The sequence below is a fragment of the Lissotriton vulgaris genome, chromosome 4_1 (genome assembly GCF_964263255.1).
Source record: "Lissotriton vulgaris chromosome 4_1, aLisVul1.2, whole genome shotgun sequence".
In the NCBI taxonomy this organism is placed as follows: domain Eukaryota; kingdom Metazoa; phylum Chordata; class Amphibia; order Caudata; family Salamandridae; genus Lissotriton; species Lissotriton vulgaris.
The window spans coordinates 499,959,458-499,981,075 of NC_141691.1; the positions used below are offsets into that span (position 1 = coordinate 499,959,458).

The following is a 21,618-nucleotide window of genomic DNA, read 5'->3' on the forward strand; positions in this document are numbered from 1 at the left end:
CACACAATATCTACGTCCCAGCCATGTATTTGCCAATAGGGCTTCTCCACTTTTTTCCCCCTTTAGTTTGCGGTGTTTTTAAGCACTCTTCAATGCAAAACGTATTAACACTGTTCTAAACGGGGACATGAAGATCAAAGGTGTGCTAAAAAATTGCCATTTTGGGCTCACCTATGTGCAAACGTGATTGGCTTACTATTCATGATGCTGTCGCATTTCAAAATGGCACGTGGGGTGGCTTCTCTGTGGCTCCCTTACCCATCAACAAATACATACTAGTACCCTTAAAAAGGAATACAGCTTGTTTCTTTATACGACACACCCAGACACAGAAAAGGGCACAATTTATTCATTTAGAGATGCGTGTGATCCCAAACACTGTCGAAATGGTGATATGCGAAAACGCAAGTAGAAAGTGAAACACAGAAACTGCGTAAAGCAAGTATAGCATGAAACAATCAATGCCTTCACAAAAGTCTCTGAAGGTGTCGGAATGGAAGTCGAGAAAACCCTTGTCTTGGGAAAGATTTTCTCACACTCACAAAGTTAAAGTGCAGACAAAATTAGCAAACTGATAACTTACTCCTTAGCCACAATTGGTGGTTTTCAGAACTTTCTACATAGGCATTCGCTGTTTTTATCAACTCATTCAGGTGAAGGGAACAAGCTTCATATGTTGCCTCGCAAAGAGAATAGTTTTTTGGCAGGTCAATAAATGCTTTGGATTTTATGCAAGGCGACTTTAAAAATGTGATCGAAAAGGGTACAGGCAGCGCAGGAAAGAAGCACCAAGACTCAGAAATGTTAAAAAGAGGAGAGTACATGAACTGTGTGTTTAAGTAATTGTTTTTGCTCATTGGAGAAATGTGTGCTTTTACATTTCGTGTTGTGCTGGAAGAAATCTGTGTTTCTGATATGTTCACCGTCTCACATCGCCCAATCTACCTCTTACGGTCTTTGTTCAGAACACAGACATTGCTGTGTTTTTACAGGAAAAAGGGTAAGGCTTGAAAAACAGATATTCATCTGTACCTCTGCCCACACACACTTCTTCCCCACCCTCTCTGGCACTACTTGCCATAGGTAGGATTGCCAACCGCTAATTCTTCATATTTAGGCGGTGGATCCCCATAGGGCGTGCTGGTTTCTTCGCTGCTGCTCTCCGGGTTCCCAGTTACCTCTTCGTAAGAAGGTGGTGGTGTGGCACTAGACAGTCTGGACAGAACGGAGACAGAGTGTTCAGGAGGGTAGAGCGTGCCGTCTAGGTGGGATCCAGCCCGGTCCACTTGTGCTCTAGTTCCAGTCTCATGTTGATACGGTGATTCGGTGTGGCTGTGTGAGGTCTCCCTGTACACCATGACCCGGGGAAGGCTGCGCCCACCTCTGCTGGTGAGGTAGCGGTTCTGGGAGTAGGAGGGACGGTGGCGCGTGGCCTTCTGAAGCTGACACCGCCAAATAATGAACAGAGCAATAATGATCAGCAGCGCCACACCGAGGAGAGGCACCACCACATACATGGCATCTGAACGTTCCGACCACTGCGGTGGGTCCTTGACCGCATAGAGGGAATTGATGTAGCCCTTCCAAAACTCCATCTAAAAGGGGTGAAAGAAAAGAAAAAAACAATTATCACGGCCAGAACAAGTGCCCAATGACCTCAACAAATGATTAGAACCTACTGAGAGTCCACACATCTTCCACTTTAACTGGAAAGAAAAAGCTAAAATAATTTTTGTTTTTGCAATTTAAGAGTTTGCAGTGTTCTGATTATACAACAGAAGTTTTCCTCCCCTTGTGCACAAGTTATAGCTCTTTAGTCTGTGTTTATACGTTTCACACACTTTGTTTTTTAACCTGCTTACCATCAGTATTCATTCCGATCAACCTTTATGGACCAGTCGTGCATGTATGCCCATCTCAAAGGGCATCTCCAATCCTACTTACCCCTGCGACCATTTCCTATCACCTAGGGATGTAGTGAATCTGTTGCACTCCCACTCATGAACATAACCGCAACTCTTCCAGGCTGCTACAGCATTAAGTAGTTTCAGTGTTCACTCTCCTTTCCATCAGTTACTCGTGCTCACTGTCACTCTCTCCCCAGTCAAAGGACTCCATCATTTACATCATTTACCACCTCACTCTTGTCTGTCATTAATCCTGCATACATTCATACTTACTGCCTCCCACCAGTGTACAACTTCCACCCACCTAGTGCGCCAGCCGATTACAATTGTTTCCCCTTCATGTGCTCCATGCATCACGCTTGCCCAGTGTTCTGCCCACACCGATATCTTTACCAAATTATAAATATTTCCCTCCATATGCAATACTTTTCGATCTACTCTTTACCAAACTGTCCATCATTTCTCCCAGTCTTGTGAATCAATACAGTCTGCTTCTCTCTACTTGTGCCTATTCCTTAACCGCTGCTAAACAACCTCTGCTCTCCCTCTCAAACGGTTTCATCTCACCAGAAATTTCAGAACTCAGAATACTAATTTATTTCTAACAGTTATTTTTCCCTAAACTGAAGTGTCATCACAGGAACACGTCACTCCCTCCGTCTACACTATTTTTTAGGGTAACAGCCTGTACAATGCTTACCTTAACATGCAGGTACATTGTTGAGCCTTTAGTACGCATGGCATTATCTCATATGGTAAAATATATATCACATATATATATAAATAGCTGCCCTCATGAACTTTTCTATGTCTATGATTTTAGTATATAGGCCTACACCAAAATGGCGCACATTAAGATTGAAGAAGGCTGCTGCGACAGCCGAAACGCGTCTCTTTTTTGCTGGGTCCAAGAAGTCATGATCTAATAAAGAGGCCTTAAACCCAAATAGTCCTCGTGTACGTGCTCTTTTCCTGGTGTGGAGTAGAGGTTTCTGTTTGATATATATATATATACATATATATACATATATATATATATACACACATATACACACACACATATATATATATATATACACACACACATCAAAGAGAATATATATAAAAACTTAAAAAACAAATGTTTCAGTGATATTAACGATGTCATAAATAATGTGATATGTGGGGTAACTAGCAGTGCATGATGGCGCAAGTTCTAGTTTCCTTAGGTCACACGTTTTAGTTGCTTAAGAATACAATAGCTGCTGAATTTCTATAGTTTGTTTAAAATCTGAAACTAGCTATAACATCCCTGTAACCTTTGGTTTTATAGAGAATTTCTAAGGTTTTTCTTCATTTTAATTCATAACTATAACTTTCCTGTAACCTTGGTTTTATTTTTGTGAATTTCTATGTTTGTTAATGCTATTTCCCAACTAGAATATTCCTGTAAGCTTTACTTTTTTCAGTGAATTTTCAATTTTTTTTAATGTAATTTCTTAATTATTTAGTCGATGTAACCTGGTTGTGTGAGTTGTTATGTAGGTGTGTGTTAGTGTATTGCAGGTGTTTATGTGCATTTGTGACTGACAGTGTGAGTCAGTGAGCGGGTGTGGGAGTGACTGTATGTTTGTGTACATGGGTGTGAGAGTGGGTGGGTATGAGAGTGCCTGCGTAAGTGGGTGTGCAAGTGGTTCTCTGTGTCTCTAAGTGGGCATGTGAGTGGTTTTATGGGACTCTGAGTGGGTGTGTAAGCGGCTAAATGTGGGTGCGAGTGGTTTTCGGGATGTGTGACTGGGTGTGTTAGTGGGTGTATGAGTGTGTGAATGGGTGTGTGAGTGCATGTGTGTGAGAGAGGTTCTCTGAGTGGGTTTCAGAGTGGGTGTGTACTTAGGTTTGAAGGTCTCCAAGTGGGTGTGTGAGATGCTTTAAAGGTGTGGGAGTGGTTGCATGGTGGTGTGAGTGCCTGTGTGGGTCTGTGAGTGTCTCCCTGGGTGTGAGAGATGGTGTGTGAGTGATGTTGTGGGTCTCTTAGTGGGTGTTGGACCCGGCCCATTAGGCAGGTTCACCCCTAGACTTTTTGCGTTTTCCTAGCCTATTTATGGAACCTGGTGTTGGTGATTTTAGGCCTCTGCGCACTTTTTCACTGTGGTACAGTGTAAAGTGCTTGAGCTCTCTGTGAATGAATGGTGAGTGACCTGCCCTCCCATAGGAATGAATGGGGAATATGTATGCCCATGGTAGTTCCTGATGTGTGGGGAGTGCAGGGGCGAGTTTGGTATGTATCAACTCGTGAGAGTGAATGCTGCAAAATGATGTATGCGACATGGCTGTGTCTAGTCTAGAAGTCCTACTTTTGGAAGTTGGCATATTGGTGTAAGTTGGTGCTAGCGTGTGATTGGCTGGTGAGCCTGGCCCAGAGTGCATGGGCCTGCTTGTGGATTGACTGTCTGGTTTGAGGATGACAGGGGCTGGAGAGCCCAGGAGGTTGTCTGAGTCAGCCCATGGATGAAAGGCAGCATCTGCTGCCAGGGAAGTGGGAGGAGATGGCACTTGATAGTGAAGGGCTGTTCCTGTGTAACTACAAAGCTGGCTCCACCTCCCGCTGGGCGACTGACACCTCTGTCCCTGATACTGAAGGGGACTTCCCTCTAAACCAGTCCAGCTGGTTCTCACACTGCCTGCTTCAAAGGACTTCAAAGGACTTCAAAGGTTTTGCACTGTATAAAAAAGGGTTGTATCCCCTTCCAAATTGTTCTTGTTTCTGACTTGAATCTGCCAGGGGCATGCTGCTGCTGGGGCTCAGGGGAATCCCTGGGTCCTGCCCAGCTCCTGGACCTCTGATGGACTTTCCTGGACTCCTGGGGGACCCCTCTGCCTTGCTGGGCTGAGGGGGGGACTTTGCTTGCCCCTTGGAATCTCTGGGACCTTGTTGCAGCATGGAGGAGCTGCATTTGCCTGCAGGAAGCGCTGTGCTTCCCCCTGAGCGCCTGGGAGCGCTCTTCCTGTTTTCTAGCGATTTGGAGCGCTTCATTTTCGTCTGTAGCGCTGTGGATCGTGTTTAGTGCTAAGAGCGCTTTATTGTTGGGAGCCGGTGCCCACCCGGCGTGGATTTGCCCCACTAGATTGTTATTTGGTCTGCGAGTGCCCACCTCGCTTATGTGCAGTCTTTGCTTCGGCTGCCCACGCCGATATTTTCATTGCCTTGCCGCCTGCCTGTCTGAACACGGGCCGCCGCGCTGCCCGCGGTGACCCCGAAGCGCTTGCCCGGCCGACCAATCCGGTCGCGGCCGGCCGGAAGTCCCGCCCTCGCAGCCCGGGGGAGGGAAAGCGAAGCGGATCCCCGGAGGCCGTGAGGAGTAGCGGAGGAGAAATGCCAGCACCAGCCCGACCCGAGTCCCGGTGAGTGAAGGGAGGGGGGCGAGAGACCTGGCCGGTGCTTCCTCTCCGGGCGGCTCCGATGGCAGTGGGCCGCCCCCACGGTTGGCGGATGGCCGGGTAGGGAGAGAGGCGTCTTCCTGAAGCCGGGCTCCTGTGTGTCCCGAGGAGCCCCGCGTATGCAAGTGCTGCCGCCCAGGATCGGAGCCCGACCGCGGATGCCAGGTGAGCAGAGCTCGGGTCCGAGGGTGCCTGGAAGATGCCGTGTCCGGGGCCATGTCCTTTAAATGCTGAGTCCACCGAGAAGGACTCCAACAGTTGGGCATATTCGGGGGGCGCCGGGACACATTGTCGGTGTCCGCCCCCCCCCCCCCCCCCCCCCCCAGGAGAGGGATATCGTGCTTGTTGCCTTAGAGTCCAGAGAGACTCCAACGATGGGCCAAGTTGCTTTTAGGGCCTGTTAGGCTCTGGGGGCATTGTAGCGATTTCGAGCCCCCCCCCCCAGAGAGGGGCTCCCACGACCCCCTATTTGCTGAAGAGCCTGTTAGGCTCAGGGGGGACATTTTGCTGAGGAGCCAGAGGGCTTCAGAGAGATATTTGTTTCAGAGCCTGTGTGGCTCAATGTGGCGCAGTTTGTGCTCAAGGGGCACCCCTTCATTTCAGAGCCCCTGCCACAGTGTCTGTGATGTTCCCAGTTGCCCAGCACTTTGTGGGCAGCTGCCACATTTAGGCTTTTTGTACTTTGGACTGGCGCTGCATGGCAGCGCGCCCTGACTTTGGACCCAGGGCATCCTTGCCCCAACAAGGCCAGTTGGCCTAGGGACTTGCACAGGTAGTGGCTTATGTAGTGTTGGCGCAATGTGATTTCTATGCTTTTTAATAGTTATTGCTTGTGTGAGTTTTTGCGCTATTGATTTATTAGGCACCTCTGAATGTTTATGCATTATGTGTCTTCCTTTCCATGCGCTGCACCTCTGAATGTTTAGTCATCATGTGTCTTCTTGCGCTGCACCCCTGAATGTGATTTTATTGCATCATGTGCTCTATTCTTAACACCTCTGAATGTTTATGGCGTCATGTGTTTCGCCTTATTACTCCTCTGAATGTGTTCATGCATCATGGGTAAGGTTCTGGTTTATGCCCCTAAATGTGGTTATTCTTAGGTGGTTGTCTTTTCTACTCCTCTGAATGTAGGTTTATTGCATCATGAGTAATGTATCCTTTCTTAGACCCCTAATGCTGTGTGATACTTAGGTGGTTCTTCTTTCTTAGTACAGGTGGTCCTAGTAAGGTCCTGGTTCCTGTTACCAGTGGTTACTGGTGGTTATCTTTTGATTATTATTTTATGTTACATTTATTCTTTATTCTAGAAGTGCTATATCTGAATATGACAGTGGCCCTTGTGGCCCTGTCTTGTGTACATAATCCCTGTGAATATTGCCCGTGCCAGTTGGCACCATGTATATGTGTGATTTTATCGGATATGTTTTTACAATACAAAAGTTATTTTTATAATAACCTTGTGTGGAGTCTCTTTTGTGGTGTGCCTAGTATGTTGTTGCTGTTGTGCGCTGGCGCAAATGCTTTACACATTGCCTCCGAGTTTAGCCTTACTGCTTGAGCCAAGCTACCAAGGGGGTGAGCAGAGGTTATCTTGGCGTGTGACTTCCTTGCCCTGACTAGAATGGTGGTTTCTGCCTGGCTATGGCGTCAGCCTTAGCCTACCAGAAATAGCCAGTTCTAACATTGTTGGTCAGCGGTGCGGATATTGGACTTGTGTTTGCGCAGTGCCATAGCGACAACTGGCTACATTACAAAACTCTGCAATTGTTTTTTTCAGATAGTCACATGTTTGGGATTATTGTTTTTGATTTTTTTCCTCAAGAGTGTCATTTTCAAATGTGTTTCTGCGCTTTATGTTTAGTGGCAGATGAGAGAAAGTGACAGGGCGGGACGCCATTAGAGGGGGGAGGTTCCCATAGATTAGGAATCCCTTGCTGGGTCCTGTGTCCAATCCCAAATCCTGTCCCCATGTGTGTGTGTGTGGGTAGATAGGAGAGAGAAGGGGTGTGGAGGAGAAATGACTAGCTCAGGAGGGTGGTTGTTCCCTGAGTGTAGTGTGTGTGTCTGGATTCCCCAGTGTGGTAGGATCCAGTGGTGGCAGCTTTAATGTGTCCAGTGTGTTAATTCCCATTCCCCGCTCCCAGAGTTTGGTACCTGTGTCACGTGTGGTCAGGTTGAGTGATCAGGGGTGGTGGAAACTGCCTTACCAGTCCGAGGGGGGGGAGTGTTCGAATGAGTGATGTGCTGAACTGGAGGAGTTGGTGTGAGTTTTCTTTTTGTTAAAAAGCTTGCATGAGAGGTGTACCTCTGGTGGTGTGCAGGAGGTCCTGCAGAGGCACTGGACAAGAAGGTGGATGTCTGGCGGTGTGCTAGATGTCTTGCAGAGGCATTAGGGAGTGGTTCCAAAAGGAGTGGCTTGTGTATCTGATGATCCTGTGAAGGGGAAGAGGTTCATGTGTAACCCAGCTTGGTCCCAGTAGTATGGTAGGGGTGTAGGGGCTCACGCCCTGTCTCAGTGGAGGCGGAGTGAGTGTGGGACGGTGTGTCCCACGTTGGCCTGAAACCCTATCTCAGGGCCTGGAGGGTTCCTTAAGGGAGCGCCAGGTCAGGGGCCTAAGCTGTACATAGGTCATTTGAGGAGGATCTTCCTGTGTCTAGAGGACGGGGAGTGTCTGTAACCAGAACTCCGGCGGTCCTAGTGTTGGGCAGTACCGCTCCTAAGTGGAGGGTGCAGAAGTCCTGGCTCGCTGAGCGTTTGACCGTCCAGAGTGCTTGACCATTTGTGGGGCCTCTGGAGGTCGTTCCCCGAGGAGGGGGGAAAGCCAGGTTGGGGTTGTGGCCTGACCTGGGAGGAGTACTGGAGGAGAGTGTGTCGCTGATACGCCGCTGGCGTGTGCTCTGTCTAGCCTGAGTCATACTGGAACTGGAAGGGGGTGCAGAGGGACGGTGTCCTTACTTCTGACCCCGGTGTAACCTGAGGGTTTAGATCTTAGGTTGGGAGATTAGGAAACTTCTAGGTCAAGAGGAATCTCTACCAAAGTGGATCAGCTGAAGAGACTGAGGGGGCTGCCCTTGCTGCGTGTTCTGGGGCTCACCTGCAGTTTGTTGTTTCCACCAAGGTAGAGGAAAGGGGGCTTTGCTGTGTGCTGTGTCCCCCCACCTGCTTGAAGAGTAACTGTGCTGTGTGCTTTGTACCTCAGAAGTGAAATAGTTTCCAGGTGGTAGACCAGTGATGGAGTGAGGTCCTGATCTGGTAAGATTGTGTTCTGGTGAGTGCTTCTCTGTGAGGGTGCGGAAACCCAGAAGTAGAGGCAGGGTGGGGCATTCTTGCCCGTGACCTCTGGTCAGCCTGAGGGTATGGTCCCTAGGTTGTTGGATCAGTGGTGGTTGTAGCTACACTGAGAGAGAGAGTGGAGCATGGCTATTGTGTGCCAGGGGTTACTACCCCCCCACTCTGTGGATTAGTTAGGACCTGTGATTTGGATGGCCTATGGCCTGGTCTTGGCTGTGGATGACTAGTGTGTACCAGTGGGGTACCCTAGTTGAGTCAGAGAGTTATTATTTGGAGGAAACCATGTAGGTTCAGAGTGGCGAAAAACTGGACGGTGTCCCTGCTGTGCGAGGCCGTGTCCGTGGTTTTGTCGCCCAAAGCAGTGAAGCCCATCAGTGGTGTGATTGGTCTACCCTGCGTTTTGGCTGGAAGGGGGTTGTGTTGGACCCGGCCCATTAGGCAGGTTCACCCCTAGACTTTTTGCGTTTTCCTAGCCTATTTATGGAACCTGGTGTTGGTGATTTTAGGCCTCTGCGCACTTTTTCACTGTGGTACAGTGTAAAGTGCTTGAGCTCTCTGTGAATGAATGGTGAGTGACCTGCCCTCCCATAGGAATGAATGGGGAATATGTATGCCCATGGTAGTTCCTGATGTGTGGGGAGTGCAGGGGCGAGTTTGGTATGTATCAACTCGTGAGAGTGAATGCTGCAAAATGATGTATGCGACATGGCTGTGTCTAGTCTAGAAGTCCTACTTTTGGAAGTTGGCATATTGGTGTAAGTTGGTGCTAGCGTGTAATTGGCTGGTGAGCCTGGCCCAGAGTGCTTGTTGCCTTAGAGTCCAGAGAGACTCCAACGATGGGCCAAGTTGCTTTTAGGGCCTGTTAGGCTCTGGGGGCATTGTAGCGTTTTCGAGCCCCCCCCAGAGAGGGGCTCCCACGACCCCCTATTTGCTGAAGAGCCTGTTAGGCTCAGGGGGGACATTTTGCTGAGGAGCCAGAGGGCTTCAGAGAGATATTTGTTTCAGAGCCTGTGTGGCTCAATGTGGCGCAGTTTGTGCTCAAGGGGCACCCCTTCATTTCAGGGCCCCTGCCACAGTGTCTGTGATGTTCCCAGTTGCCCAGCACTTTGTGGGCAGCTGCCACATTTAGGCTTTTTGTACTTTGGACTGGCGCTGCATGGCAGCGCGCCCTGACTTTGGACCCAGGGCATCCTTGCCCCAACAAGGCCAGTTGGCCTAGGGACTGCCACAGGTAGTGGCTTATGTAGTGTTGGCGCAATGTGATTTCTATGCTTTTTAATAGTTATTGCTTGTGTGAGTTTTTGCGCTATTGATTTATTAGGCACCTCTGAATGTTTATGCATTATGTGTCTTCCTTTCCATGCGCTGCACCTCTGAATGTTTAGTCATCATGTGTCTTCTTGCGCTGCACCCCTGAATGTGATTTTATTGCATCATGTGCTCTATTCTTAACACCTCTGAATGTTTATGGCGTCATGTGTTTCGCCTTATTATTCCTCTGAATGTGTTCATGCATCATGGGTAAGGTTCTGGTTTATGCCCCTAAATGTGGTTATTCTTAGGTGGTTGTCTTTTCTACTCCTCTGAATGTAGGTTTATTGCATCATGAGTAATGTATCCTTTCTTAGACCCCTAATGCTGTGTGTTACTTAGGTGGTTCTTCTTTCTTAGTACAGGTGGTCCTAGTAAGGTCCTGGTTCCTGTTACCAGTGGTTACTGGTGGTTATCTTTTGATTATTATTTTATGTTACATTTATTCTTTATTCTAGAAGTGCTATATCTGAATATGACAGTGGCCCTTGTGGCCCTGTCTTGTGTACATAATCCCTGTGAATATTGCCCGTGCCAGTTGGCACCATGTATATGTGTGATTTTATCTGATATGTTTTTACAATACAAAAGTTATTTTTATAATAACCTTGTGTGGAGTCTCTTTTGTGGTGTGCCTAGTATGTTGTTGCTGTTGTGCGCTGGCGCAAATGCTTTACACATTGCCTCCGAGTTTAGCCTTACTGCTTGAGCCAAGCTACCAAGGGGGTGAGCAGAGGTTATCTTGGCGTGTGACTTCCTTGCCCTGACTAGAATGGTGGTTTCTGCCTGGCTATGGCGTCAGCCTTAGCCTACCAGAAATAGCCAGTTCTAACAGTGGGTGTGTAAGTGGCTGTATGAATGTGTGAGTGCTTGTGTAAGTGAGTGTCTGAGGGGGTTTATTTTTTTTAATTGGCATCTAGATCCGCGGATTCATATGGGGCGCCATAAGGGCCACAGATCCTTGCGGACTTCACCCCTTACTTTTTGGACAATTCCTTGCCCATGAGGAGTCCCTCACAGCCCCCCCGCCCCCATCAGTCCCATGGGGTCAGGATAACTATATTCTGACCACTTATATCCTATTTATACTTTATTCTCCCTTCTGGGAACCGTGTCCAGATTGACAAAATGGAAGCCACAATTTTTCTCTCAGGTTGTGGTCAGCCAATCAGGGCATTGCTGTTGTGGCGTGGATCCGAGTCTCTAGATATACAAACTGTATTCTTTAATACCTCTAGAACAACTGAACAGATTTACACCAAATAACAAAAAGTACTCTTTCTGGCACAAGATCAAGCGTTCTACCAAATTTCATGTAATTCTGTTCAACGGTTTGGACTGTAGTCCCGTCTAAAATCCTGACAGTTTTTTAAAACCACAAGTGAATCACATCATGTGATTCACTTGTGGTTTTAAAAACTGTTGTCTCTTGGCACGAAACAAAAAGACATTAGACATTAGATTAAGCCGAAATGCATTATGTTGGCTCTACGAATTAAAGAGATTCAAAAGACAAAGACCCCATGTGAGTGCTTTTCTCCGAACTGACAAAGTGAAGGGAAGCGAGCACGAATATATATATATATATATATATATATATATATTGGCAAACGCAAAAACCCCAGACTCTCGGGTTAGAGAAATGAGAGCACTCAAAGCCAATACGGCGTGGGTCAGCCAAGTCTTTTATTCATCAAAGACCTCCTCGGTAGTCAGTATACAAACGCGTTTCGGCGTTGCCGCCTTCGTCAGTGTAACTGACATTGTTTTCAAATTACGTTTAAATCAAAAAAACACTGTGATCATCATTCATCACGTGATTCACTTCATGTACATCAACATAAAAGAAGGTACATCAGGCAATGCATTCATTATTTTTGCGGCAGCCATCTTTGAACGGGCAATCTACTATGTTACATATATACATATATACACAAGATGCGAGAGAACCAAATTCACTAATTCATTTGTCACATCAATTGAAACATGAAAAGAAGAATAAACTTCAATATTCATTCTCGCTTTTTAAACATAAGTTTAGATGGTAGTTGCGCCGCACGTACCAAAAAATTCGAATTTTCACTTGTAAATTTACGTGAAAGTCACATCATTTCACATGGTTAAATGTTACCAAAGTTGTGTTGCAGTTAGATTATATACAATTTAGCCCTGGATGGGCATTCGTTATTTACATTTTAGCCCTGAATGGGCTATTCATTTATGAGTGACTCAATCTGATCACCTAATTCATAACTGCATTTTACATTCCTCAAAAATAATAATCAAAAACGATACACGAAACATTGATGGTAACTGGTCAGTCTACTCTGCTTAAAGAAAAACTATATACAAATTTACATTGCTGGTTCTGAGAAAAGAGGGAAGGAAATGTGAGAGGAATGTTCAGATGTGGGTCCACATCTCTTCTTCATTATTCATCCCTCCCGGGGTTTTGGTCTGCAACTGGATAATAAATCTTGATTCTAATGTCCTCAACTTTTTTATCCAATTGCCCCCTCTTTCTGTTCTGACCAACTGATCCAGGATGAAATAGGTCAATAAGTTGCTATTGCTGTCATGTTCCTGCTCAAAATGACGGGCTACTGGGTAGTTGGGGTCCTTTGATGAAATAGCCCTCATATGTTCTAGGACCCTGAGTTTAGTTTGTTTCACCGTGCTCCCTACATACCTCTTCCCACAGGGACATGTTAGACAATAGACTGTGTAGTCAGAATTGCAGTTCACCAGTTTGGTTATTCTACCTTTCCTCTTTTGACCAGGAATGTAATATTCCTTGACTTTCTGGGAATTCTTACAGGCCTTGCACTTCATGCAAGGATAGAAGCCGGAAACAGGTGATTTTCTCTTTCTTCTTTTTTCATAATGGCTATTTACAAGATGGTCTTTGAAAGATTTCCCCTTTCTGTAGGTGATCAGGGGGTGGTCCGACAGTGACTTCCCGATTACAGGATCTGTTTTTAGAATCTTCCAGTTCTTCCGCATTACATTGAAGACTTCTGGAGATTTTTCAGAGAAGTCAGTTATTAGCCTGATCTTATTATTTAGGGGCCTAATTCTATCAGTTAGTAGGTCCTTTCTTTCGACCAAATCACTTCTCACTTCTGCTTGTGTGAGAATCCCTTTCCCATAGCCTCTTTGAGAGAATCTCATTTTAGACTGTTCCCTTGAGCTCACAAACTCCATAGAGGTCGAGCAGTTGCGTTTCATTCGCAAAAACTCTCCCAGGGGGATGTTATTAATGACGCTACGGGGATGGTAACTGCGTGAGTGCAGTATAGTATTACCCGCCGTAGGTTTTCTGTAGACAGCGGTTTGTATTTTATTGTCTTCCACGAAGACCCGTAGGTCTAGGTAGAAAACCTCACTCTGACTCATACTGCTGGTGAAGCTGAGATTTAAATTATTCTTGTTCAAATCAGAAATATATTCCTCAGCCTCATTCCGCGAACCTCGTCACACCAAAAATAGGTCGTCGATGTAGCGGGTCCATAAAACAATGTTGTCCATCCACCGTTCGTTATTCCCCGCCCAGGCCACGTGCTTCTCCCACCAGCCCACGAAAAGGTTCGCGTAGCTGGGGGCGAAGCACGTGCCCATCGCGGTCCCCTGCAGTTGTAAATACAGTTTTCCTGCAAACAAAAAAATGTTATTCCGGAGACAGAAGTCCGTGAGTTCCAATAACATCTTGTTATGGCTTCGATACTTGATAGGTCTTAATTCAAGGAAGCTTTTCATTGCCATTAGGCCATCTTCATGTTTGATGGATGTATATAAAAAAAAAAATATATATATATATATATATATATATATATATATATATATATATATATATATATATACAGGCAAAGCACGAAGACTGAAATCTGGAGCTCCAGACCCAGAAAACGACACGAGTCCCAGAATCAAGGCAAGTTCTTTAATTTCTTAAGGCAAAGGCAGCATACGAGACTGACGCGTTTCGGGCGGTTGCCCTTGTTCACAGTCCTATATTATATATATATATATATATATATATATATCTGGAACACTCCAAACTTTCTCATCCAAGTAAGGCACTGACTCCGTGAAATTTGGTTGATTCCAAATAAGTTTATTCTTGCATATAGGCTGCTTGACGCGTTTCGGCGGTAAGCACCCGCCTTGTTCACAACATCATGACATTCTGTGATTGTATTTATACCCCTTAGTCATTGCATTACATCATGCATGTTCAACTCCTGTTTTTACGCACAATTTAGCTTGTTTTTCTCATTACACACACTAGTCACACCCAGTTTCCATGGTAATATGGGGCGTCGTCCACTTACAATTGACATAAACAAGTTACTTTCAATTTCACTGCTAATTGGTTACATCATCCTCCCCCCTGTTTGGTTTCGTTACTATAGAAACCCTTATGTCACATGAGCCTGGTGATTTTCTCATTCCTGCCTTGCCTGTTACTCGCTGCATGTGTGCGCATTGTTTCTGCCTGGATGGACTGAATGCCACGAGTCAATTCCCAAATGGAAAACTTTCTCGGCGCTGGTAAGTTAGTAACCAGACACCATAGGCTATTCCTGCATGTTTATTCTTTTTCCGAGTTGTTGGGTCTGTCGCGCTACTGTGTGTACTCTCAGCGTGTTTTAAAACCGGGTACAGTTGGGGAATGTTCCAAGACTAATGCGAGCGATTTAATACTACACGCGGTTCATTAGGGTTTCACAGGCGCGCGTTTGTCATGCCGCCTCGTATCTGTGTTGAGGAAAGCTTTGTTACAGTGTTTTAAAACCGGGTACAGTTTCGGAATGTTGCAGGAATAATGCGTGCGATTTAATAACACACGCGGTTTCTCAGGGTTTCAAAGGCGCGCGTTTGTCAAGCCGCCTTGTATCTGCGTTGAGGAAAGTTTTGTTACAGTGGGTGCAGCGGGGGATGTTTTAGGGAAACTCTGAGCGCATTAGTACGTATGCTAGCTCTGATGTTTAAGGCGCGCGTTAGTAAGCACCTCGCAGTGTCATTCCAGGGCGCGCAGGGTCATTTAAGGGAAATTTGCTATTGTTACAGAGTGCTAATTCCATATGTCATGGCGCCTGTCTATTTATGTTACCTGAACTCCCAGTGGATTTAGGCTAAGTTTTTTAACATATTTATCATTTAGTATGTACAACATTTACACATCATTTCCTAGTGGACAAAAATACAGGCATTTATTCAGTGCCTTGCACTGATTGATAGCGACATATCTAGCACTACAACATGACTTCTAACCAAAGTGTTGGTCCTTATTGCATCTATGCATTGCTTTCTGGGTCATCAATTTAGTAACATTAGCATTAATTCCCCTTATATTGACATATACGTGTGTGAAAATGATTTGTCTAAAATGTTGCACTTGCAGGCTAAAACTGCTATAGGGGTTATAATAGTGCTGATATATACAGTGAAAAATTATTCTAAAAAATGAACAATAGATGTTAACTGGACGGGAGGGGGGAAGTTTACCTATGACAGGTTCCGGGGCATTGTCATCACGAACCATGTTGTCATGGTTAGAGATGGACACTGAGTGCTTCATCAGAGTTGAGACCATTCGGTATCTTAGAATTAAGCATTATAATATACCGTGATTCAAGTCTTCTCAAACTCTGCAGGCGATTGCCACCTCTCGGATTTTTTGGCACATTGTCAATGACGAAGTATGTTAATACTCCAATGTCCCCTGCATGGGTTGTGTTTATGTGCCTGGCTACAGGGTAAGCTGGGTCATCATTGTTTACAGCGCGGAGGTGTTGGAGGACTCTGATATGTACAGGGTGGATGGTACTGCCTACATATCTTTTACCACAGATGCAGTTTAGGACATACACCGCATGGTCCGTTTTACAATTGTATTTGCCTCTGATCTTGTACGGTCTCTTTCTGAAGGGTATTTCTACTTTTGTGGTGTTTATCCCATGCTTGCAGGCTTTACATTTACTGCACTTGCTGAAGCCTTTGATTTTTGTCAGCCAGTCATCCTGTTTTTTGATGGCCGGCGCATTGCAGACTAGGTGCTCCCTCATGGATTTAGCCTTCCTAAATGCCATCATTGGTCTATTGCCACATAGTTCTCCAATTACGGGGTCTCTCCTTACTAGCGGCCAATGTTTGGTCAAAATCTTTCTGACCTGGTTATGGTAGGCATTAAATCCTGTAATCAATCTAGGTGGCTCTGGTTTGGGAGTCTCTGTCTTTTCTTGTTTTTTGGCAAAGAGGAGATCTTTTCTATTGGTCTTACTACATTTTATGTTTGCTCTGTTACACGTTTTGTGACTGTAACCTCTCTTTCCTAGTCTTGCAAACAGGTTTTGTTTAGCCTCATCTAGTCCTGTCTTGGTACTGCAGTTTCTGGTCATCCTTAAGCATTCTGCGTAGGGAATTGACTCCTTCAGGTTCTGTGGATGGAAACTTTGTGCATGTAGCACCGAGTTCCCGGCTGTGGGCTTACGGTATGTTCTCGTTTGAATTTTGCCCTGTTCTACATATAGTTCTATGTCTAGGAACTGAATTGAGGTGGGGTTAGTAGTACAGGTGAATCGCAGGTTAAGTGTGTTTTCATTGAGCTTTGCAGCAAATAATTCTGCGTCTTCTTTAGGACCTTTCCACAGTATAAAAATGTCATCTATGTAACGCTTGTACATTATCACATTACTTGACATAGTAGTTTGGTGTTTAGCCATGAGTACTTGTTCCTCCCACCAGCCCATGTGTAGATTCGCATAGCTGGGAGAAAAGTACCCATGGCTGATCCCTGGATTTGTCTGTAGTGGAGTCTATTGAAAATGAAAATATTATTGGTCAGACACCACTCCGTCATTTCCAACAACATTTTGGTGTGATTGTATAGTTCAATTGGCTTCTGCCCTAGGAAGTGTTTCACTGCCCTTAATCCATCATGGTGTCGAATGCTAGTGTATAAGGATTGAACATCCAGGGTCATGAACACATAATCATCTTCCCAAAGTACATCATACACTTTACATAGAAAATCACTCGTGTCCTTTATGTAGGCTGGCAGGGCTTTCACATAGGGTTGTAAAAAATGGTCTATGAAAATGCTGGTTTTCTCAAATAGGCTGCCGATAGCTGAGATTATCGGTCTCCCCGGCGGTGTTGTCTCATTTTTGTGAATCTTTGGTATGAGGTATAGTTGGGGGCATGTTGGGTAATCCGTTTTCAAATACTCAAATTCCTCTTTGCTCAACAACCCAGTGCCTTTCCATCTATATAGTTCATTTGTGTATTTCTCTTGGACACTCACCAGCTGCGTCGGAGTTATTCTGGTGTAACAGTCTTGATCTTGCAGTTGTGCCATTGCCTCATCGTTATACATTTGTAATGGCCATAGCACAATGTTTCCTCCTTTATCAGACCATCTGATAACAATGTCTGATCTCATTTTTATTTTTTCCATCAGTTTCTCATACTGCCTATTTCTATTCTGATATTTTGAAAAGAACTCTTCTGAGCTTTTTGTAGATAAATCCTTCAAATCTTTGATAACACATTCTGTGAACAAGTCAAGCCCATCCTTCTGCGTTATTGGCATAAATACCGATTTTGGCTTGAAGTTGGTTTTTTCTGTTTTGTAAATGTCTATGTCTGTGATTTCTGCAGCCATTCCAGATGACACCAAGTTATTTGTGTTGTCTTGTTCAATGTCAATCATATCCCTCAACACATTCATATTTGCCACACTGAGTCCTTGATTGGTTTGGATATTCCCTTCAATTCCTTCTTTTTGGTTGAGGGTGTTTGCAAAATGTTTTTGGAGTTTTAACTTCCGCATATATTGAAAGAAATCAATCCTGGTTTGAGCATAGTCAAAGTTTGTGTGGGCACAAAACGTTAGTCCCAAGGATAAAATCTCTATTTCTCTTTGCGACAATTCCATGTTTGAAAGATTAATTACTGTGTTATCTTTACTTATTGTGTTTCCTGTCATTATCGCTGAGATTTCTTTTTGTATTGTTTCTTTGCTGTTGCCGTTGGTTTCGTTTTTTCTTTGTCCTTTTCCCCACCGTCTGTCTTTCCGGCGGCGACTCTTAGTTTTTGTTGGGAGTCTTGTTTTGAGGTTGAGTTGCTCCTTTGTTGAAATGGTCTTCTTGGCCTCAGTGTTGTGAGGCGTTGTACCCTTAAAAAAGCCAACTCCTGTGCAGGGGTGGGTACTGGTCCAGTGGCTCCCTGCGGGTTATTTATTTCATTCTCTGATTCATAATCAGTACTTAAGTCTGGTTCACTTTGTTCTCCCAGGGTCCCATTGCTGGTCATGCTCTTGTGCAGTGATTGACTACGTACTTGGTCATACTTTCTTGCGAATGTATATATTCTTCCAGTCATATAATCTTTCCGGTCCCTTTGAAATTTTATGGCTTTTCTTTCTTTTATTTCTTCCTCATGTTTAAGGACTCTCCCTTTGATTTCATCCAAACTTTTGGCTATTTCTTCCTTGTTTTCTTTAGTGTCTAATTCTTTTATGATTTCCTCAATGCGGGCGATAAGTTTTTCTCTGTCGCTTGCTGCATATTTTGTCAAGATTTTTAGCATGTTGGTTGATGCTAGTGCGCTGTTATCCGTCCAGTCTTGGAGCATAGCTGGATCTGGGTTTTCATACGTTGGGGCTACCAGTATTCTTAGCCCTCTTGGTACTCGGCCGACTTCAATATATCTGCTTAATGATTTCACCTCCCACCATTTTGCCACCTCTTTTTTCCTTAACTTCTCCAGTTCTGTCAGTAGGTCTTTTGTTACATCTTTGTTCCCTCCTTTGTTTTTTGGGGCTGACACGTTAGGAGTGTTGTCTTCGCCTGTGTCAGTGTCTTGGAATATGTCCCGTGCCGCCTCTTCCCTTTCTCTCTCCCATTCCACAGCCATTGTGTGTTTCTTTAAGAATTAAAAGTTTTTTGGAATATTTCACTGCCTTAGTTATGCGCACTCCGCACTTAGGCTACCTCTCCCTTAAATACCTTGGTTAGTGCATACACACCCTTGGGTCTTGTACTCTCACACACGTACTGGCCTTACCTGGCAATCCCAATCGCCTTACGGAAACTGTAGATTCCAGTCAGGCTCTCCGTGGTGTTTTCCAGACACTCTTGGTGCTTCACAGGTTCCAATTTCTGGTTAAGGGGGGCGCTGCGTGTCTCTCCTCTGAAAGAATACCCAAGAATTTGTCCTTATCTTCCACAGCGCACCAAATCGAGGAGGGTCAGTGTTGAATCTCCAGGACAGGAGATTTCTATCTATCTGGAACACTCCAAACTTTCTCATCCAAGTAAGGCACTGACTCCGTGAAATTTGGTTGATTCCAAATAAGTTTATTCTTGCATATAGGCTGCTTGACGCGTTTCGGCGGTAAGCACCCGCCTTGTTCACAACATCATGACATTCTGTGATTGTATTTATACCCCTTAGTCATTACATTACATATATATATATGCTGCAGAGAAGCACAAAACAAAATAACTGGCATCTGATTCCTGTGGTCCGTGTCCGTATCTGTTAACGAGTGGTGGTGAGCAGGGTGCTGAGGACGCGTTACGGAGTTCTACATATATATAATACGTGGTACTCTGTTATGGTCCGTGTCCGTATCGGTTAACGAGTGGTGGTGAGCAGGGTGCTGAGGACGAGTTACGGAGTTCTACATATATAGAATACGTGGTACTCTGTAATCCTTGTATAAATGCTTGTCTCTTGTTTCTTTATAATCAGTGACTAGTGACGCACTCAGTCACAAATTAGAAAGACAATACATCAGAACTAGACTGTTATAAGTTATAACAGTTGAGTTCTGACGTCACAATGAATTTCTGCTAGAGCCAGCAGCCAAGTTGAAAGGCAGGTCAGGTCATGGAACATAATTGAAGCAGCTGTTTAAAGCAATAAAAACAGAAGTTAATTTTCTTTCTTCTGCTCTATTTTAATAGTTTACTATTACAAGCATTGAGATGAGGGAGCGCCATGTTATTTTGAAATTTGTAGGGGTGCACCATAATCCCGAGTAGTCGGCACCCACATATTTAGATAGTCTACTAATGTAGTTTAGACTTATAATGTTAGGCTGAGAATCAGCACTATATATTTGGATGTGTTTATTAACCAGAGACTAATGTAGAGTTTTAATTGAAATGCAGTGTTGCCTAATACAGGAATGAAATCATCTGTAAAATGTTGTGTCACTAATGAAATGCTTTTGAAATATATGTTTATCAATGACTGAATTAACGTAGGCTTTAGAACGAAAACTAGTACTCACATTGAAAGTAGTAAAATGTATTGCCATCTCGTGTTAGAAATACATTTGAAAGTGCAAGGGCCTGAGCTATGCTGAAGCCATTAGAGGCCTAACGGTATCTTCTTTTATTAGCTTTAGCCGAGAAGGAAAGATTTTCTCTCTTGGGGGAAGAAGCTGTCCTCAGCAAAATGTTGAATTGTAACTTCGAATGTTTGCAGAGATGTTCCCATGTATTTCAGTTTGCAGGTGCAAGGCCACAAGGCGCCAAGGTAGAAGGGTCCATTGTTTAGGAGTTAGGATAGTAGGCACGGATGGAGAAAGGCTGCCAAAGAATTTGGGAGTACAACATTTAGAGAGGAAGGTGCCTGGGACCCAAGGACACACCAACGGACGCTGGATGGAAAGGTGCCATACTGGAAAAATCCGAAGATCTTCACCTGCCAGAGGGGTGTACCTCTGAGCGTGTCGACTGTTTTGGGGTTTTTGTATTAGGGACAGCTCCCGAGGGTGGAGGGTAGATCTTAGTCAGGGAACGGACAGAGCAGGATGTAGAAAGCTGTAGAGAGAGAGTCCTTAGGGAACTTAGGGCAGAGTGGGGTGTAAGAAGGAGCATCTTAGAACAACCTCGACAGTTAGACTATTTGCCTGAAGAAGGTGAATGTATTTCTTTGGAAGTCTTCACCGCTGACACCTTTACTCTTGTCCGATGGGAACGTTATGTAGGGATGTCACCTTAGAATAGTGTAGGGAGAGACTAATCGTTTTTCTTTTCCTTTTTGTAAATGCAGTCTAAACTTCAAGCTGGGACTGTTCCTGGTTGCCTAATGTTACTCAAATTGACTTTGCTTTTTATTCTGAATCGTCTGAGAATCTTGCGTAGAATTATGTTTGTATAAGTGCCAGTTTATTTTCTGAACCTTTTGCTGAGGTGTTTGTATGTCCAAATATTTTTGGCTTTGTAATAAATCTTTGAAACTTCAGTTCGTAGTCAGTGGTCCTTTGAGTTTAATTTTGATTTGATTGTAAAGTTGTTCAAAGCTGTGGTAAAATCTTCCCTTTATTCTTCTAGAACAGGGAAAAAGGTCCAGTCGACCTGGTTTGGGATTATAGAGATGAATAAAAAAATCTAGATGAAAATCCCAGCTTCCCCAGAGAATATGTTTATTTTTTGCACTCCTTAAATATAGAAAAGAGAGGCAATTATTCTGCATGTTTCTACACATTCTGAGCTACTGTATTTTTTTTTTTTCCAAACTGTCTTGATTTCAACCATAGTATCGGTTTGCAACAAATATCTAACAGGTTTCTGATGTGTTTATTTTGCACTAGAGGCTTTATTTTTATTCTTCTTAGTTGTAAACATGCTTGCTCTTTCAAATGAAAGTGCAAAGCAGCAAGATTTACAGTGT

At 44.5% G+C, this 21,618-nt stretch overlaps 1 protein-coding gene across 1 annotated transcript in view; it reads right to left on the reverse strand.

Annotated features, from left to right (window-relative positions):
• Positions 1-331: 331 nt before the first annotated feature.
• The window catches only part of PRRG3 (proline rich and Gla domain 3), a 189,262-nt gene continuing 167,975 nt past the window's right edge, over positions 332-21,618 (reverse strand). Inside the window, exon 4 of the mRNA XM_086964656.1 lies at positions 332-1,595. Coding sequence (XP_086820782.1) covers positions 1,071-1,595 — 525 coding nt within the window. The 3' untranslated portion in view covers positions 332-1,070. The remainder of the gene's footprint in view (positions 1,596-21,618) is intronic.